At 48.1% G+C, this 21288-nt stretch overlaps 1 protein-coding gene across 2 annotated transcripts in view; it reads right to left on the bottom strand.

Annotated features, from left to right (window-relative positions):
- Window positions 1-21288, bottom strand: part of VWF (von Willebrand factor) — a 137777-nt gene that overhangs the window by 47657 nt on the left and 68832 nt on the right. For both annotated transcript variants that reach the window (XM_053895673.1, XM_053895674.1), the window contains exons 19-27: window positions 14026-14129; window positions 12594-12732; window positions 10108-10242; window positions 7784-7930; window positions 4995-5135; window positions 4680-4793; window positions 3316-3472; window positions 2386-2544; window positions 1573-1708 (exon numbers count right to left, since the gene is read on the bottom strand). In XM_053895673.1, the coding sequence (XP_053751648.1) occupies window positions 1573-1708; window positions 2386-2544; window positions 3316-3472; window positions 4680-4793; window positions 4995-5135; window positions 7784-7930; window positions 10108-10242; window positions 12594-12732; window positions 14026-14129 (1232 nt within the window). The remainder of the gene's footprint in view (window positions 1-1572; window positions 1709-2385; window positions 2545-3315; window positions 3473-4679; window positions 4794-4994; window positions 5136-7783; window positions 7931-10107; window positions 10243-12593; window positions 12733-14025; window positions 14130-21288) is intronic.

Here is a 21288-nt window from a genome sequence, read left to right as displayed (position 1 = left end):
CCCTGAGCCTTGAGAAACGTCCCCTGTGCCTTGCCTCTCATGCAATGTCCCCAGCCTGTTTTGGAATTATTGCACACAGCTGTCTGAAGCCACAGTGTGTACCCTGGTAGCTGCCCTCCCCATGGGACAGCAGAGGGAGGCCGGGAGAGGGCTCCAAGCTCTCATGCCTGTGTGGCTCAGAACCCCAAGTCAGTGTCAGCTTCTCCCCTTTTTCATTCCTTACGGTCTCCATTTCAGCATGGGGAAGGTGGGCAGGCAGAATCGTACTTGGAAGTTAATTCTTACTTCCCCCATGGTCCACACGATTTATTGCTTCAATTCTTGGTTAACAATGCGTGAGTACCATACTCTCTAGTTTCCTGTGTCTGCTAGAAAATTAACCCCGGACACTGTTCCCCTTGTTTGTACAGATGGCAGTGGTGGGATCTGACTCTGGCAGCTGTGGCCACAGCCCTTCCCCAGAAAATGTAAGTTCTCAAGTTCAAGTTCCCACAAGGCTCGATCAGTGTCAGGGCGTGGTGTTAAACACATCAACATCTGAACACATGTTCCCTACTTGGGAGCAGAGCTTCAGAAAGTTCAGAGCTCACCCTGAGGACTCCTTCTCACCTCCCCAAAGTCCAGTTCCCAGAGGTAATCCAAGTGAGAACCCAGGGTGCAGTGATAGTGTCTTCCCTCCCAACTACAAAAGCCCCATCCTGGGACCTTGGCTGTGGCCCCAAGGTGTCTATGTCACACTGAGGGGTCGGGGCTCTGAGTAAAAAGCAATTTGACTTCCATAGGTATCTGTCTTTGGACTAGATGTGACCTCCAGGGACAATAATGTGAGAAATAAGGGAGAGGATTCATTTTCAAAAGTACCAAATAAAAGTTGTATTGTCTAACAATGAGTTTACAACCTACTGGAAATACGTACAACTGACCCTCACAATGGAGTCCCAAACCCTTAGATACTTCACTTCCTAGGTCTTCCCCTCTCCATTTCTCAGGCTTATTTTTGCAGGCTTGGCAATGAGCATGCACCAAAGAAAACAGGGAGGAGGGACTGAAAGGTCTCTGTGTCACCTCAGGGAATGAACATTTGTTCCTACCAGACTACTTTTTGCCCTTCATGTGCATAGGAGACATCCAGGTAAGGCTGTAACCTCTGTAGTACTCAAACCAATGAAGAATTGGGGGAGGGACTTCTGCTAGGAGATAAATTGTCTGTGTAACTGCCCCGAGTGCTCCTGTCCATCAGATACCCACTCTTGCAAGAAGGTTGATTAAAACCTCGCTTCTTTGTGCTCTGAGTCTCTGCGTCCCTCCTTTCATTGGGTCAATGGGCTTATTTCTAACAGTAAGAGACTATATCCTTCCACAAGATGGAAGAAACGAAAATACTTCAGTCTCTCAAGAAGTGTTTTCTGGGGACGCAATGTAGTCTGTCCTTAAAGAGAGAGAAGCAAAGTCTAGAAATAAAACAAAACAAACACTCAACCTCTCAACTAACATAGCAAGCTCCTCCCCAAACCTACGTCTCTGAAGAGGCCCCAGAAAACATCACTTCAAACACCAGAGGGTCTGTTTTACCAAATTTGGCAGTGCTCAGGGTCATTGGGGTTCAAGGTGATTTTCTTCCCTGAGGCCAAGCGACGACCAGCCACCTCACACACAGGACAGTCTTTGGGGTCGATGCAGGTCTGCAAAAGCTCATCCAGGATTTTCCCTGCATGAAAAACCCCCCATTAGGAAGAAAACTCTCACCTTTCCCACAAGGAAGACTCGCTTTTTAGCTAAAGGAGCCTCTACCAGAAGCTAGCTCTGCCCGCCTCCCTCAAGGGCCACCTCACCACTTAGAAAGCAACTCTCTTTCTTTGGGCCTGGTGTATCCCTCTGTAAGACTGGGAGGGGATATTCCTTCCCCCTAACTCACCATGCCCAAGCCTCAGGACAAATGAAATCTTATCTCCAAGGCTGTTTTCACTCCACCAAAGAATATATTTGATTACCCTAGATCTGTGCTATCCAATAGAGTGGCCAGTAACCACAGGCAGCTAGTAAAATTTCAATGTAAACCGACACTAAATAAAATTGAAACTTCAATTCCTCAGACACAGGAGCTACCTTTCCACAGAACTTTCCCACCATTCCAGAAAGTTCTATCAGAAAGTGCTCTCAATGGTAAGCCCATAAATAGGCAGACACAAGCACGGTACAGGAGCTGAACTTGACAAAAATCATAGCTGGCCTGGCTTGGATGAAAGGGCACCTGGAAGCAGAACCCAGGGTGGTAAGGACAGGGACAGGACACCACGGGGTGAAGTTGAGCACCACCAGGAAGCACCTTTCCTGACAGCCCAGCCCCGCCCTCCAACCCTTCCTGACCCAGGACAGTTGACTTACCCGGAGGGCAGTGTGCATGGCAGCCTTCCACACACTGCACCGGGCATGCCAGTGGCTCAGGATGCTGGCACGTGATGGGACAGGCCGGGGCACAGCTGTTATAGCGCCATTCACACTCATACCCATTCTCGTGGAGATTCCTCTCCTCGCAGCTCTGGGCTGTGTAGATAGAACATGAGCAGGCACCCTGTGCCACCCGAGAAGATGGGAGGGCACCAAAGTCCCCAAAGAGATGGTAGTGAGACCCATGGTGGTGACGGCCCTGGGGGAAGTGATGATGCCGGTGGGGAACTAAGCAGCGTGTGAGTCACCAGTATTAGAGGCTGCCCAGGTTTTAAAGCACCTAAGCCAGGAACCTAATGGTTCTGAATCTGTTCTCCATATAAAAACATTCAGCTGCTCCCACCCAAGGAAGACTCTCTATAAATAATGTATGCATTGATCACTCACATTGGCAAATATAATAGTATCTAATTAAAGATACTGAATTTAATTAAAATATTGACTTCCTTCTTCTTTTCATCACTGTTTCATCTTCTCCCTCTTCTGGAATTTCTCTATGTATTAATGCCTTCAATCACTGTCCCCTCTTCCTACTCACTCACATCAATGTCTTTTTTTTTTAAGTTTATTTCTTTTGAGAGAGAGAGAGAAAGAGCGAGCATGGGGGAGGGGAAAAGAAAGAGGGGGAGATAGAATCCCAAGTAGGTGGCAAGATCATGACCTGAGCTGAAATCAAGAGTCGGATGCTCAACTGACTGAACCAACCAGGCATGCCCATCAATGTCTTAACTCCCTTCAACCCTCAGCCATCTGTCCCCATACAGGAGCTCTATGTTCTCTCCCACGAAGGAGTCCTCCCACACCCCACTTAGGGGTGTTAAAGTCTAGATCCATGAGAGATGGTGTCTGAGGGACATCAGGACTCACGACACAATGTGGCTGTCCTCCAGGCCACCACCTTGCCGTGCTGGGCACACACGTGGGCGTAGGCAGCAATGGTGTCACAGAAGCAGGCACAGTCCCCAATGGACTCACAGGAGCAAGTGTCATAGATGCAAACATCCAGGAATGGGTCAGGGTCCACCTGCAAGGGAGTCTCAGGGTAGCCTAGGTCTGGGCAGAATTCAGGAACCCTGGCTCTTGGTCTGGGGGAAAATATTCTGGTGATCAGAGTAGGGCAACTGGGGCTCCAGGGTAGAAGGAGAAATGCTGGTCAGTGGCCCCAACAGGGAGTGGGTACAAAGGCATACTAATTCCTAGTCCTAATCTGGATTCCAACAAGAAAAGCTGAATAGAGGAGTGTTGCTGGCCTTTCATAGGATGTGATATGCCTTAGAATTTTTCAGAACGTTCTCTTCTATCCATCGTCCCACATACCTGCTCAGCCAGCCAGCCATTCCCATAACCCACACTCAACCTCACAGGTGTTAGCTGTTTCTCATAAACACATACATGCTGGTTGCCTTCTTCCTTTGCCTCAAAACGAAGGAAGGAACACATCAGGACTGCTCATGCTGCCTCACTGGGGCGCTGTGGGGCTATTCCGCTGGACTGTAGGACCGGCCTGGGCCTCCCAGACTCCGCCCCCCAAGCTTCCCACTCACTACCCACATTAGATCTCAGTAACCCCTTCTCACCTTCCCTGCCCGCCCCCACACACTGCTGCACACACTGGCCTTTTCCAAGGTAGTTGTGGTAGGAATGAATTCAGACATTAAGCGCATCATTGTTTCCAACACATTCCAACAATCCTGATCTCCCTGGCTGCCTCACTATCTTCCTTCCTCCAACCGAGATGCCCAGGGTGTCCACCCAACTAGCCAACCCTAGGTACTCTCTGAAGTATCCTCAGGAACTAAAAGTCACTGGATAGATAAAAGGATTGCTAAGACTGGTTTCATACATGTGGTGCTACAGAGCGCATGCGTGTGTACGTGGCTGTGTGCGTGCACATATACATATATACACGTGTACCCACACAGAGACCCACATACATGTGCACACAAGTTCTAAGACCGAGGCCAAAAGAGAAGCATTGGCAGATGCCCAGAAGAGCTCTGCCTTGCGTAGAAGAAAAATGGTTCGCCAGGAATTGCTCTCCTCATACACTGTCCTTTATGCATTCTGTTTCCCAGCCTGAAGCCGAGAAAGGGAGTAAAAAGGTGACTTGATGGAGACCAATTCAAAGCCTCCAAGGTGGTGTCCACAATTAGAAGCTCATGCTCCAAGTGCCCAAGCCACTCGGCCAACCCTTAGCAGTCTTCTGCCTCCAATGACCCCACAGCCCTCACCAGCCTGTTGCAGTCCTGGAAAATATCACTGGTGAGGATCCTGCAGGAGGAATCCACCATTGTCTGCTTCATGACGTTGCTGTGACAGGTAGCAGGGGATGAGTCCAGTGGTACCTGGGGAATAGGCAAGAGGACACAGATGGACCAAAACACAGCCCAGAAGGATCCAAGAGACCCTCCTCTGGAGCCATGCCTCCACTGAAGTTCATACCACCCCCCCTCCACCCCACCCCCCTCCAACCCCCATAAAACTGATGGGGACGTTCCAGGAAGCACGCTTCTTGGGCTCAGTCCACACAGAGACCCCAGACATACTTTCCTGGTGTCGGCACACCGCGGGCTCACTTTCCAGGAATTCCCAAAGTCCACGGGATCTTCTTCCACTTGGAGGCTGCTGGTGGTGAAGTCATTGTTCTGGATGCCATCAAAATTCCCACATAGACCACACACTTTCTCCTAACAGACAAGATGAGATCATGAGCACTGTAAACCTTGGAGCAAACTCTCTTACTCGGGGAAAGGAGAGTTCTGGGCAGCAAAGAAGGCAGGTTCATCAGAAGAAGGAGAGGCTGGAAAAAGGACAGGGACGGAGACCCAGAAGCAGACCAGGATAATCGGCAAAGCCTTGTCCTTGCCAAGGTTTTTCCAGGCTTCCTCATGTCCCCCATCTTCAAGTTAAACAGAGGTCATTCACAGAGAGAGACAACCTGCTCCAGTATAAACCATCACTCTCCCCAGCAACAGGCTGAGCAGAAAGAGGAGCCAGTTCAACATCACATCAATGAGAGTGTACAGATCCAAAGAGGGAACGTTCTAGTCATACTTTACTGTGGACAGTGTAATAACGCAAGCCCATTATCTGGACAACTGCAGCCTGTCCAGAACAGTCTGGCTAGGATTCTGCTGTGTGTCAAATGCCACCAGGGTTGACATAATATCTTATTTGTCTCTGTGTTCACCTATCATGTATACAACATGCAAGCATGGGCAGCTACGAGTCCTGAACAAGTGATTGCTGAATGAATGGAAACCATCACATAAAAACTATGTAAAGAACTAGAAATATCTAGCCTGGAAAACAAAGCGTATTATGCTCTTACAACATACTTAGAGCCCTGTCTTGAGATGTGACTTGCTCTCTTTTGTTTCAATACAGAGAATCTATTTGGTACAAGGATGAACTTACTGGGAAACATATAAGAAGAGTGTTCACATAATTGGACGAAAGGCCTACTCATAGTAGGCCCCTCATAGTACGGCCCCTGCCCTTATTAACTACCATTCACTCCAGTCCCTCTTCTCCAGCCACAGTGGCCTCCTTGTTCAAATACCCCAAAGGCCATCCACTGTAGGGCCTTTGAACATGCTATTCCAACAGCTTAAATTCTTTTGTCTGGATATTTACATGATTCACTCCCTCCCTTCCCTGAAGACTCTGCTCATGTTACCTTTTCAGACAGGTCTCATCAGACCAACCAATCTAAAATAATAGCCCCATTAGAATACAATCTCCACCAGGGTTGTGTCAGGCAACACCGTGCCCCCCCTGCAAAGATGTCCATGCCCTAATCCACACATGGCAAAAGGAACTTTGCTGATGTGATTAGGTTAAGGATCTCAGGATGGGAAGGTTGTCCTGGACAATCTAAGTGGGCCCAGTATAATCATAGGGTCTTACAAGGTGCACGGGAGGAGTCAGAGAAGGATGAGCTGGCAGAAGCAGAGAGATATTGGAAGATGCTGTGCTGTTTGTTTTGAAGATGGAGGATGGGACCATGAGCCAAGGAATGCAAGCAGGCCCCAGAAGCTAGACAAGACAAGGAAATGGATTCTCCCCTAAAGCCTCCAGGAAATGCAGCCCTTCATACTTTTGACCTCCAGAACCCTCAGATAATAAATTTATGTTCCTGGGGTACCTGGGTGGCTCAGTCGGTTGAGCGTCTGACTTCTGCTCAGGTCGTGATCTCATAGTTTGTGGGTTCAAGCCCCACATCAGGCTTTGTGTTGGCAGAGCGGAGCCTGCTTTGGATTCTCTGTCTTCCTTTCTCTCTGCCCCTCCCCCACTTGCGTGCATGCTCACACTCTCTATCTCTCTCTGTCATAAGTAAATAAACATTAAATTTAAAAATAAAATAAATTTATGTTGTTGTTTTAAATTACTAAGTTTGGTAATATGTTATAGCAGCAATAGGAAACTAAGACAAGGGTTTACATACACACACGCACACATACACACACATATATATTCCCATGTACACACATACGCATATACATACACATATTCATACCCATATTTATATACATATACATACGTGCATATACATTTGTAATTTTTTCCCTGCTGTAGCCACTGTGCCTAGAACAGGGCTTGATACATAATAGAGCTTAGTAAGGATTTGTTGAATAAATGAATGAGTGAATTGTTACTGTGTTCAGGAAGTAGAGTGGGCACCACAGGAAATAAGGGCAGTGCAGCCTCACTTCAGTACAGCCGAAATGAATGGTGCTGTCAGAGATGCTACTGAGGCTAAATCAGCCACCAGAGCAGACAGAATACTTGTCCCACACTTGTCAGTTAGAAAAACAAAGTCCAAACAAACTGTTGGAACCTGGACACAAATGGCGTAACTTTCTCTAAACTAGGTTGTCAGCAGTTCTACAAATAGCTCTCAGAATGTACTGGTCTATGGTTCAAATGGCAAGGCAACACCCCAGAATGTTTCACAGTGTTTTAACAATATGGCGCGTGATCAGTATGCCTCTTTAGGTCAAGAAACCTTAAGAAAAGCTATTGCCTCATCTTTCACTTCCTTCTTTGGGGGATATAAACTGCATGCCTAGCAAGGCCACTCAAGGAATGGTTTGCTGGGTTGGGGCCAGCCACAGTCCTTCCTACATGCAGCTGGTTTCCAGAAACAGCCAAGGCTGACTCTACACCTTGAATCAATGGTCTTATTTGTCTGGGAAAGGAGACCAGACGAGATGACCAGCCACTTTCCCCCATGGCAGTGGCAGGGCCAGTGGGCTGCTGCTCAGAAAGCTGAGAAAGGTGCAAACAGCAAGTCACAGACAAGAGGAAGAGGAAGCAGAGAAGAGCCACTAACCTGGTATGTCTGCTTCAGAGCCACGGAGATGCTCAGGCGGTGGTCCCAGATCACAGAGAGTGCCTTGCCCAGCAGCAGAATGACATAGTGACCAGACTCCACCACCTCAAAGTGGGTCTCATCCATCATGGGCTTCATCACATTCACCTGAAGGATGACAAAGCACGAGAAAAGGGAGTGAAGGGCAGACATGAGAGACCCGCTCCACCCCACACCCCTGCCTGTCTCCAGAACTACAAGTCATTTGCCCCACCTGGTCAGAGCATGCCCCCTTGGGGCCCACACCCTGCCTGGATGTTTCTGCATCAGTCTTGCCTATCACTGGCCAAGAATCCTATGACTAAGGGATCATAGCAGAGATGGCAGCAAAATCGTAATTATAAGATCAAAAATACAATGAAACCTACCAGTGGAAGATATCCATCACCTCACAAAAATAATTTTTTATATTTGATCATTAAATGCACGAGGTCTCCTAATCAGGTTTTAACATGGCAGTGATTTTAGGGGCGCCTGGGTGGCTCAGTCAGTTGAGCGTCTGACTTCCACTCAGGTCGTGATCTCATGATTTGTGAGTTCGAGCCCCGTGTTAGGCTCTGCTGACAGCTCCGAGCCTGGAGCCTGCTTCAGATTCTGTGTCTCCCTTTCTCTTTCTCCCCCTCCCCACTCGTACTCTGTCTCTCTCTCTCTCAAAAATAAACATTAAAATTTTTTTAAAAAACCATGGCAATGATTTTAAATATCGCTGGGCAATTCATTTAAAAATCTATCCGTTTATATAAATGAGCACTAGACTCTTCCCTTTCCTTCCCCCATCTCCTGCTCCCCAGAGTCCCTGTCATCAGGAGTCAGCTGTCAGAGAACAGAGAGACTGAAAAGCTCAGCGATGGTGGCAGGAATCATGGATTTCAGTTTCCAGAAGGACTCCAACCTGGACCCTAGACTTGGCAGAACTGTTGCCTGTGCGAGCCCTCAGAGCCCAGCTCAGTGTGCTTGGCTGACTATCTAATTCATAAAACTGAAGTAGTTGCGAAGCACCTGTCACCCTTTGCCAAGGTTCTCCTTCGTGACACACACGTGCAGAGCTAATCATAAGTGCTCACCTCCTATCCGACATCACCATTGTCATCTGTCCTTTGACACAGAGTTGACACTGCTGACCCACAGCCAGTAATGGGAAATTCACTCCCCATCTCCTGATATCGGTGGTGCATGTTCCCAAGAAGTGAGGGATGCGGGCTGAGACCATGGAATAAAATGATGATACCAGGAAAGGTTTGAGCCCAGGCCCTGTTCTCCCTAGTACAAGATATTCAGACCAACAGAAGCAAAACTGTGGTCTCCAGGCTACCTGGAGCTCCAGATGCAGATTCTGGGGTCCCGCTCAGACCTATGAGAATCTCAGGGTGGACCCCGGAATCAGGATCTTAAATCAGATGCCAGGTGGTTCTTCTGTACTCTTCTGAGAACCACTTCATAAACTCTTAGTATACAAGGACTAAATATGTTCACTGCTCTTTTGAACTCTTTTGAAAAGATTTTATCTGAAAAGAACTGAAAAACATACAGTAAAAATCCCCAAAACATCATTACTTCCCAAAATAAATGTTTAAGTGTGTGTAAATGTAATATATATCTATCTATTTTAGTGCATATATGATAAATATGTATATATAATATATGTACATGTGTGCATATATATTATATATGTACATATATGTATTGTGTAGTAATGATACCCACGTATATCATATGACAGATATTTATATATGTATATATTATGTATATGTGTGTATGTGTGCATGTGTATATATGATGTATATGCATATGATATGTGCATACATGATATTTATGTATATACACTACATATGTGTGTGCATATGCACATATATAAGTACATATGTGTATACATTAGTATATGTGTACATGCGTGTATATGTGGTGTGTGTATATATATTCCTATCTATATATTTCATAAATATATACACACACATACATATGTATATGAAAGGGAAAGGCCTCCTGCCCTCCAATCTCCACCCCACCCTCCTGATTCTTCCTACACTTTTGTGGATTCAGTCCGACATTTATGTCCACTCACATATCTGAACTTTATTTTACTAAAATGGGATCGTGTTATCCATGATCACCTGCAACTTGTTCTTCTCATAGAATATATGAAGGTCAGACGATACGGCTCTACCTCATGCTCACTGTACGGTATTCTGTCACACAAGTTCTAAACAGCGCTTGATACATGCTCTTAATCAGCTGACAGAAGAACAGAGGGGTGTGAGCGTAGAGGGGATGAGGCTGCCACTCACCTCCCCATCAAACAGTTCAATCTCGCCTCCTCCCACCAGGATGGTGATCCGCTTCTTGCATTTCACTGACGGGTAGCTGCACCCCTCATTTGCCACCAGGATCCGGAAGGTGCCAGGGTTACTTCCACAGTAATCCTGGGGAAAGGGAGAGAAATATTATCCCTGCTACCTCTCCCCAGATCAGAATATTGGCATCTCACCATCTCAGACCATCGAAGGATATGTGTTAAAGGATGTTACCGTGTCCATGCATGGGCGTGTGTGAGACAGATAGAGAGGGAATGAGATAGAGAGGGAGAGAGTGACTTTAGGGGCAGAAGGGACAGGTGTGTCATCTTCAGCCATTACCTATGAACCAGAGTCAGTGAGCACAAGGTAGAGAAGCAGGGAGAGGGGGAAGGGAGAGGGGGAAGGGAGAGGGAGAAGTGGCATGTGATATGCTTTGCTGAACACATCAGCCTAAATACCCCTACCTAGAACCTGTTAGTGCTTAGTCTCACCCAGCTAACTAGGACAGTTTGACCACATGGCACTTTGTGGCTCTAAATTCTAGCTGAATCCCTCTGGACTGCCGGCCCAGAAACGTAACCAGAGGTCGTCTGACACAGCTCCACAGATGCTAAGATACCACCTCTGGCTGGAAATAGAGGATGACGGAGTGCTGGTCCTTGCCGGCAATTTCATAGAAAATTAACAAAAAGGGACACACTTCTAGCAAATACCTCCCCATGGTGGCTATAGCTGTGGTATGGTAGGAGGAAAAAAAGACAGAAAAACTAGGTGTGAGCCTTGCTCTGCCAGTTATTGGATACACTGAGCAAGTCACTTACCTCTCTGACACACCCGCGCACACACACAGACACAGACACACACAATCAGCCCCTCTAAAACACAGGATCAGCCAACTTAGTGGGGATTGTTAGGTTAAATGGATCTATGTTGAGTCAATGGGATGGTGAAGGACAAAAGAGGGAACAAAGGTGCAGGTGCTTTATAAATGGTTCTTGTCACCAGCTGAGATTTTGCTAAAAAGAGTTAAGTCTTGATGATACCTCCCAAAGGAAGAAGGGAGAAAGGGGAGGATCTGGGACAATGTATCAGAAGGAGACAACAGAACTGGCTGTGATGGAAGACAAGCAACCCACAAAGGGGGACAATTTGAAAGGGACACTAAAACTGGCCCGCTTGGGAAAGCTCTGCCTGGGCAGGGAAAGCCGGGGAGCAGTGGATCTGACCAGCTGCTTCTCATTGCGCAGAATCAGTCTAGTCGTGTTTTCTGGATGCACACTTGCATTTGATACTGGCTGGGTGGTTGAATGCCAGAGCTGGTGTCACCTCATCTTTTGTTACCAAGGTTGGGAGACAGATAATCAAAAGACGGGCTGCCATATGTAATCTGTAGGAATGCTCCAGAGGGGGATACACCCCAGGTTCCTAAGTGTCAGTAAAACCATGTCATCATGTGCATGCCCTGTCTCTCTAGCACACTGCATGCCTCTCTGGGGCCAGACTGGGTCATGGGAGGTAGGAGGCTCCATTAGTTGGTGCCACTGCTCACTCCCAGCATGCTCTGTGCACAGCCTCTCAGTGCTGCTGCTCGTTCTGCCCCACTCCCAGCATGCTCTACAGGTACCCTCACTGCCTGACTCATGGGCCCTGCAGCTCTGTCTCTGAGGCTGAGGCTCCTACCAGTTTGTGGTCCTCCCTTCAGACCACACCAAGTCACTACTCCTCCTCCTGAGAATGGAGACAGTGAGACCACATTTGTTTAAAGCTTCATAGAGTCGAGCTGTGTCATCCCTCATGAGAAAAGCACTTATACCTCCTTGCTTACTCACTTTGGTGTCAACCAGCAAAAGAAGTTTACAGGAATCCACCCAGTGGGGAGAGAAAGGCAGAGAGGCCGGTGCCCTCACTCACCACCTAGGATTTCCTGGGCAGTATGACTTTTCTGTGATGCCCTTTCTGAATTGCACTAGGTTAGAAATGGAAATGGTAGAGAACGCAATAGGATCATAGGGTGGGAAGCCAACTCCAGGGATCACTCCAACCAGCCCCCTGTTCTGGGCCTCCCACCAGGGCACTGGTGGTGAGGGTGAGAGGGGCTCGATCCAGCCTGGGATCCCGCCCTCCGCACTGCGCATCCTGATCGAGGCTGTGCCTGCCAAAAAGAACAGATGTGTGTTTCTAATTCCATTTGGTACTACCTTAGGCTGGTGGTAGCCTTGCCCCTACACCACTCCCAGTCAACAAATGAGCTTCTTCCCTATTCTCGTACGTCTCCATGTAAGCTGAAGGAAGATGGTCCACGGCTCTGGGTTTCAGGCACCTCTTTTAGGGGCTGGAAAATTGCTCCAGTGGAAACCAGCCCCAGAACTGTTTCTACAGACAGAACAGTAGAATCTGATCTGGAAACCCCCAAAGGGCAGTCAGCATCTCCCAGCCTCCTAGAGACAGACAGCAGGCCCTCCCTCCCTCGCTCTCACCTGCACCAGAACATACTGGCACTCTCCAGGGAACAGATATTTGAGCCCGTCGAAGGTGAGGTAGTGCGCCATGCCGATGGCAGAGCACGTGGCGTCACACACATGGTCCGTGCAGTTCCACTTCCGGTCCCGACAGACACTAGGAATAATAATGGCCAGGATGACCAGTGGGTACTGTGGTGTGAGGGGCCCTTCTGGGCCCTGGGGAATGAAAGACAATGAAGGAATGCATATCACTCTGGGGTGCCACCCAACCCTCCAGGAAGCCTCTAGAAGTGGAGGACTGGCTGCCTGTGGGGTGGGATGGGGAAGGGCAGTTTGCAGTCATAAACTGTCATATTTCTTTTAAGTCGGCTTCATGCCCAATGTGGGCTCAAACTCACGGCCCCAAGATCAAGAGTCGCATGCTTTTCCAACTGAGCCAGCCAGGCGCCCCATAAACTGTCACATTTTTAGAGCACAGGGCCAAGGAGGAGAAAGGGAAGGCCATGCTGCTCTCCTGCTTCAAGGGGGAAGTGAGGCAAAGAGGGAAACAGGTCATCCAAGGTGATGGGCAGCCAGGGGAAGAAGCCCAGTTCCTCTGTAGACCACCTGCTATGGATCTGCTGAGGTTCAGCCTCCCTGGAAGATGCCTGAGAGTGGCTATGGGGTCTCTACAGAACAGAGACACTGAAGTTGAGAGCCTTCTGACACTAACAGGGAGAAAAAGACACAACGGCAAGAAAGTTCTGAGTTGGGAAAATAGTGATCAACCGTGAACTTCTGCCAGGAGAGGTTTTGTGTGTACAGAGCTACATTTCAATCCACAGTGATGTGTCCACTACCACAACACTCATCCCCCCACCCCACCCCATAACCAGAGCTGACATCAGAGAGCCCACTCTGTGCATCAGAGGTGGTAAGCTCAGACCTCAGGCCCAAAAGACAGCTAAGCGCCTTCTGGGTCCCAGCCCTTCCTGCCTCTGTTCCTGGAGACCTTCCTCTAAAGCTGTCACAGGCAGGGTGAGTGAACAGAGAAAAGGGCTAATGAATGGCGGGCACAGAGAAGGAAGAAGAGAACCAGCCATGCCACGCACACTTGCAGAATGCTTAGGGGGCAGTATAAGGCCAGGGAAGGACCCTCCAAAGTCCGTGCCTTTTGGCAGCTTGGTCACACATGCCATGACCAAAGTCATGGGCCAAAGTCCATCTTGGAAACACTACTCTCCAGGACAGGGTCGATGCAGGGTGAGCACAGGAGAGGATAAAGATTCTCCCCACTTTGTAGTTCGAGAAACAGAGACACAGAGAAAAAGAAAAGAACAACCATGTTCCCACAGGGTGCCGGAGGCAAGTGCCAGAGTCCTGTGGTCACGTCAGCCACTGTGACCCCACTCCCGCTCACCCCACCCCAAAGGCGCAGGCCCCAGGAAAGCCTCTCCCAGGGCCTCACCAAGTGTTGCAGTCAATTTTCACCGTTTCTCCTGGGGCGTATTCTCTGCCTTGGTGGAAGCAGGGACACCTTTCCAGGGCCACACATCTGTTTTCATGCCGGACCTAAGGGAAAGGAATCCAAATGTCTTAGGGGCCATAATGAGTGATGTAGACCCTGCTGAGAAGATGGCCTTGGCCACAGGCCAGTCCAGGGAACCCATGCCCACCCAGGCTGGGGCTCAGCAAACACGGGCCCCCATCCACACACTGATCCCCCCAGCTCAGCTAGAGCACTCCGACCACCCTCTGCCCTCACACCCTGCTGGGACAGTGGCAAAGACTCTGTAGTAACATGTGGCAGAAGCCCTTGGATGTGCATCTCCTTAGACCCAGTAACACCACGCAGAGGATGTCTCCAAACCAAACAGGTTTACGGACAAAGGTTAACGTAGAACCATTTATCATTGCAAAATATGGAAACAACCAACTGTTCAACAATAGGAAAATGATTAACTCCATTAAGGAATCCCCAGGTAATGGTATCCTTTGTAGCTATTAAAATGGCCCTTTGGAAAACTCTTATATGATGTGAGAAATACTGACACTATTAATTTTTAAAACAGGGAAAGACTGTACTTACATATAGTCCATATAAATATATATATATACATACAGAAATATATATATATATATACATACATACATATACATACGCACACACACACACACACAATCCAAAATATGCCACAAAAAGACTAGAAGGAAATACAGAAGTTCCATCCAGATAGAAGCCTGAGACAGAGAAATAGGGGATTTTTATTTTCTTTTTTGGTTTTTAAATTTTTTTCCAAATGTTCACCAATAAGCATATATTATGTTTGCAGTGGAAATGATGGAAAATATGTTTAATAAAACTTAAATGCATTTAGCCCCTGGAGATGAAGGCTGCATATTGCCCATAGGCAGGGATGGACCAAAGCCAGAGTCTGGGGCTTGTTCAAGCCCCACATACCTGCTCCTCGCCTAGTCCCCTGGGATTCTGATACACCCTCCATGGGGGTATGCTCTGTTTCCCTGCCCTCAACCCAAGAAGAAAGTACTATGTGAACATGTTGTACTCCTCAAGCCTGTAGGGGTCAGAGGGAAGAAAGAACTAAGACCCACTGGCCACAGTGGGCTCAGAAGGAACTCTCCAAACCTACTCTGACCCCAGCACGTAGATATGCTTCTGTCCCAGCCCCGTAGGACAGCCCTGGATGTCTGCTCTGGTGTGGGCTATGGGTAATCTAAAAGAGCCATGGGTCACCTTCAGGTGAAGGGACCACAGCACATTGGTTCCAGAGATACCTAAGGGGTGAGAAGTTCCTGGTTCAGGATCCATGAATTCCAGTTACTCCCCGGACAAGCCTGAGTTCCCTGGGCTTGGAACTGAACAAAGCCCTGGGAATGGGGCAGTCCTGGCCTAAACAAAGAGCTTTCATGTTGGGGACCATAGGCTAAAGTAGTGTCTGTGTGTGTGTGTGTGTGTGTGTGTGTGTGTGTGTGTGTGTTTGTGTGCGCGCGTGTGTGAGTGTGAGTGTGTGTGTGTGTGTGTTAGAACAGGATCGGAAGAATAACCTCCAATTAACCACCACCTTCACCCAACCCCAAGTCCTCAAGACCTAAGTGAAGGGGGAGGGTGGGAGCACAGAGTAGGAGGAAGAGGCAGGTCAGCCAAGCCCTGTTATCGGAAGACAAGGAGCTTAGGCACCCAGTAGGGAAGATGACAGCTTGGCAGGATCAGGGAGGAGGCAACAAATGTCTCTCTACCACAGTCTTCAGAAACTATCACAGTTAGGGTTCATTCTCACATCCCCCCCTCAAAGCGTCATCACTTCTAACTTAAGTCCGAGGCCTGCCACCTAATGGCTACTCTAAGAAAGACCGATACATTTACTGGGGAAGCTTGACATGCTCTCCAACACCCACACCTACAGCTGATGGAGACCAGACAGTAAGTCTCCTTGTTGGAAACGTAATGTGAGACAAAAGTGATGAGGATGCACAGAGGTGGATTCCAGGAAGCAGAGCCCTGCTCACCTCACTCCACAGAATCACTCAGCAGAACGTGCACTGCTCCTCTGCCTTTAAGCAGGCTGGCTGGAGGGCTCCCATGCCTCTTGGTCTGCATGCTGGATGTTTCTACCTCTCTCCAGGATATTCAGCCCATTGACAAAGAGTCTTGCACCCCCATGGCTCAGGTAGCCCCTCCCCTGGCCCAGGGGTGAGTCCCAGCCCTCCTCCAATGGACGTAAACTCAAACCCCAGCTTGGTCATGAGATAAAGCCACAAGTGCCCCCTTCCTCCTTTTGCACTCTCACTGACAAGCCATATGGCTCTCTCTGCCCTGACTTATTGATGGATTACAGGATTAAAATAGGACCTTCATACTGGATGGGGACTGCTATAAAGGCAACAGAGGTGTGGGGTTAGATTCATAAGTCACAGCTGGAGAGGGGACAAAGCATAACCTTAAAAGGAAAGGAGAGAGTTCTCGTGCCACACCTCAGTACCAGCTCTGACTTGGGAGAGATCAAATAACACCAGCCCAGCAAAAAAACACCCAGAGAGCCCTAAAGCATTAAAGAAATCCCTAGAGATAGAGAGATAAAGGCACAACTCAGGGGATGAACAAGATCAAGATGAGGACTACTCAGACACGTAGGGTAAGCCAGGATAGTGGTCCCTACCTAACTGGACTTTGTGGAAACTCACTTGAACATCGTATTTAAAATGACAAGAACCCAGGGCACGTGGGTGGCTCTGTCAACTGAGCATCCAACTTCAGCTCAGGTCATGATCTCACAGTTTGTGAGTTCAAGCCCCGCATCAGGCTCTGTGCTGACAGCTCAGAGCCTGGAGCCTGCTTTGGTTTCTGCATCTCCCTCTCTCTCTGCCCCTCCCCTGCTCACACTCTGTCTCTCTCTGTCTCTCAAAAATGAATAAACGTTAAAAAAAAATTTTTTAATGAAGAGAACCATCTCTGCCTCGTGTTTGTCCCTCTGGGACGCCAGAGGATAATAAGGTAAAGTTGACAAACGGCCAAGACTTCAGAAGCAAACAAGCAGAAATTATTGTCACTATCCATCAACTTGGGATATCCTGAGTAAGAATGGCTCATGCCAAGAACATGGTACTAGGTCTTGGTCAGCCATAAGAAAAATTATGAAGTAGAAAATAAGTGATTTTGTCACTCTTCTCTGAAAAGGCTTCATCTTCCCTGACCCAACCCTCATCCATAAACACCATACAGACCCATGCTCCAAAATCTTTTTTTGCCTTCCAACTCTCTCTCTCTTTTGTTCCCATTAATACCTCCAGATCAGTGAAGCTGAATTCAACTAGATATTTGGCTAGGAAGAAAGAATCTGATTAAATAATTCATACTAAGGCGTGAATGGCTTCCTATGAGGATTTATAAGGCCGTATGCTTTTCTAAAACCCATGCTTGTTAGCCAGAATGAATTCATGCTCCTCATACTTCAGTAAGCCTAATTAGGTGACAAATCGCATAAGGGGTAGGAGATATTTTTGAGACAGAATGGCTTTCTTGGGCCTTTTAAAATGACATCTCGTAGGATATACAGTGCCCACATGTGAGGCTGACCCTGAACGGGCCCCAGAGCCAAGCTCTGCATTTCAAAAAGCAATGCCAGAGTCTTTTGAGTCTTCCTATTGGGCCAGTGATAAAGCCAGGCATCAAAGGACCAGGGAAATGAACATGCTTCCCAGCTACCAAGAGGTTTCCTACTAGCAGAACTAGTAGGAACTAGTAGCTTGGAAAGTGTAACTACTAGATTTTGGAGGATAAGTGAGTGTCTCCCAGATGGGGGTGCCAAACTTTCCAAGACCACCTCACGGGAGGGAGGGAGGCAAGTAGGGCTGAAGGAGCCCAGTCTAGGACTCAGGAGACGAGGATTTCCAGCCTTCAATGGTTCCTATCTTTGCTCAGATTCCTGGGGGATAGAAGGGTTGAAATCCTGGGTCTTTAGGGCTCCTCCTCACTCTACACCGGATGATGCTCCTGGAGAGGAGAGAATTACCACTACCTCGGGGCTGGAAGGAGGGAGCTGGGCAGTGGGTTGTGCTCTGCTGCCACCTTGCTGTGACAGTGGGGAACATTCTGACAAAGGCAAGAAGTTCACTCCAGAATTTCTCAACTAAAGAAAAATATGGGAATCTTTCCAGTGCAACATCCTTATTTTACTGATCTAGTGGGCCTCTGGGTGTGGATACAGAGGTCTTAGAATTGCTCCCATTGTGTGCTAATTTCCTACAGCATATCTCTCTGTTCACAGGATTCACGGTTTTCCCCCACAAACTTCTTATTACAGTGGTCATTAAACTACCACTTACTAAGCAACTTCCATGTCCCTGTCACTGTCACCCCCAGTCCTCCCAACAGCCCTTTAACCCAGTTTTAGAGCTGAGTAAATCTCAGGAGCCAGGATTCACACCTAGAAGTATGGGACTCCAATCCAATGTCTTTTCCATACCATCTACCAGGGCGTTGACCACTTATAAAAAACACCCCCCCCACACACTTTGTTCCATGAAAGGAGGCATATGTACCAGGACTGGTAATATGGCCCAGAAAACCTGGCTGTAAGCAGGTGCCAAGCCTGAAAGAAACTACAGAGAGGGGGACTCCCAACCTGTTCCCAACATTTTCAGACAGTTGCTGCTGGCCTTACAGTGGACACTGAGAGATGCCCTGTAAGGGGAGAGGCAATCTTCAACCCAGAGCAGTGCTGCTCAAAGCTCAGTCCAGGGCCAGTATGGGTCTATGATGATGCAAATACACAAACTGGGTAGGTGTTTGGAAAATCGTATGGCAATTGAGTAATACATCATCTGTGGAATCTAATAAAAATGGGGGAGGGACTCATATTTTGCATGTCATTACTTTTTGTTTCTTTTTTTCTGATCATTCTTTTCTATTGTATTTACAAAAGCTTTGGTCCACAACAGATGGAAATTTTAAGAAAACAGGCCCTTTATGGATCTCTCCTGTGGAAAGCAAGAGGTGAGCAGAGCCTCTGAGACTGCGCCTCGGTTATTTCTGAAAAGACTTAAAGCTATCCCTACAATTCTGTAGCCCTTTCACCTATAACCCCTTTGGGCCCATAACAGGAATTATATGTCCATGTCATAGATGAGGCAACTGAGGCTCAGAGAAAGAATGAATGTTCACCCAAGAGCGAGCGAGGCCTGAACAGAGGGCTTGGCCCTCTGCCTTGTTCCTACTCGGGTGCTCTTTCTACTCTCACAGATCTGCCCCCAGCAAAGAGCTACTTCCTCACCCCACCTCCCACCGCCCTCTTCCAAGTCCCCAGAATGTAGAATCCCTGACCTCTTCCCCCAAAACCCTCAGTCACACACCACATCCTCACCATCTCCCACAGGGGACAGGCCACACAGAGAAACACCCCTGGGTAGGATGTCTACACCGTCACATGGGCCCAAACAGGGTGTTTCCAGCTCCTTTGTCTTTGTGTTACAGCCAGGAACACGTGTCCCATGCAGCAGCCAGCACACTACGCACTTCATAAATCATGGGCTTTGCTGCTCTGCAGAATCTGGCCTCAACGATTTGCACCTTAGTCGGCATCGTAATGAAGCAGTTGTGAAAATAAGCCAATCTCTTACACTCTGAGCTTTTGAGTTTAGAATCCCTTGCGGTTGAGGTTAGAGTCACCCCCTTATGGGACAGACATCCACAGACTGTCCTCAGAGCGCATGCCAGAGGCTTCGGGAATGCAAACGAGCTCCTGACCGTGTGTCCACATCCTGAACTTGAGGTCTTGCTCTCCATTGGGGGTTTGGGACCATAACGCAAGTACTGTGCTTATTATCTCAGATGATCTGCACTGTTTTCATTGAAAAAAACAAAAGGTTCATTTAGAAGAGTCTCTGATGCTGACATAATCCCCTGAGGGATGCCCCTTTTCTTGCCAGAGCCTTCTCTGATGTCTGGAGAATTTCCCCTCCAGGTACAGTGAAGGAACAGTCAAAATGAGAATCCTTTAGGATAAAAAGAGCAATACAGAAGCCTCCTCTCCCCTGGCCTATTTCTTGTCCCTACCCAGCTCTGAGTTTCCCCTCCTTGAATAGCCACCTTCTGTGAAGGCATCAAACAAGACCATCCAGGTTGGGGGTGCTCCCCGGCCAATCTCTAGCTCCCCCATTAGAAAACAGTTTAGAATCATCAGAGGCTAAAGCAGAGGGGAACACCCAGGGGGGAATGAACAGGTAGTCTCTCTGTCTTGGAGGAGGGCTGGAGGGAAAGGAGACAAATCATCTGCCCTGCACACACCCCAATGCACAGCCTTCCTGTGGGCTACCGATGATGAGTCCCCGTTGCATCTATAGAACGTTGGCATCTCCCATCGGCCAGAACCCTGACCTTCAAGTCAAGGCCTGGGCATCATTGATGCCCTTTACAACCATATGAGAGCCATCCCGCCCCCTCCCACTTCGGCGTCCACAACTCCTGCCCCAGACACACACTGCTCACTTTGGGTATGGGGAACTGGAGTCAGAGAAAGCAAGAAGACCTGATGCTTTTGAAGGAGAAGAACCCAACAGTTGCTTCTTTCAGGGTGACAAGAATAACAGGTCTACAGCATTCCCTCCTTATCCACAGGGATGCATTCCAAGACCCCCAGGGGATGCTTAAAATCGCAGATAATACCGAGCCCCATATATACTTTTTTTTTCCCTATATACACATACCTATGATAAAGTTTAATTTATAAATCAGCACAGTAAGAGATTAACAACAATAAATAAAACAGTTATAACATATGCTGCAGTAAAAGTTCTATGAATGTGGTCTAAGTACCTTACTGTACTGTACTCACTCACCCTTCTCGTGATGACATGAGATGACAAAATGCCTAAGGGATGAGATGGAGTAAAGTCAATGACACAGGCTTTGAGACAAAGCATGAGGCTGATATTGACCTTGTGACAAGACGTCAGAAGGAAGAGCATCTGCTCCTGGACCACAGTTAACTGTGGGTAACTGACACCTTGGAAAACAAAACCACGGATGGGGGGACTACTGTCATATGTTTACACTACACCGGCCGACAACCAGACTTGGGGGGAAGGTAAGGGGAAGGGGCCCGCTCACACCACTGCCGCCAGCAGCAATCTGGAGCCAGGTAGTTGCAAACCAGCATGCCTCGGACTCTGCAAGGCATCCAAGGAACCGCTGGCCGCAGATTGGGTGTTTGAA

The sequence above is a fragment of the Panthera pardus genome, unplaced genomic scaffold, assembly GCF_024362965.1.
Source record: "Panthera pardus isolate Hobbes unplaced genomic scaffold, ASM2436296v1 HiC_scaffold_6, whole genome shotgun sequence".
Classification (NCBI taxonomy): Eukaryota; Metazoa; Chordata; class Mammalia; order Carnivora; family Felidae; genus Panthera; species Panthera pardus.
The sequence above is the reverse complement of the archived record's forward strand: the minus strand, read 5'-3'. Positions and strand labels throughout refer to the sequence as shown.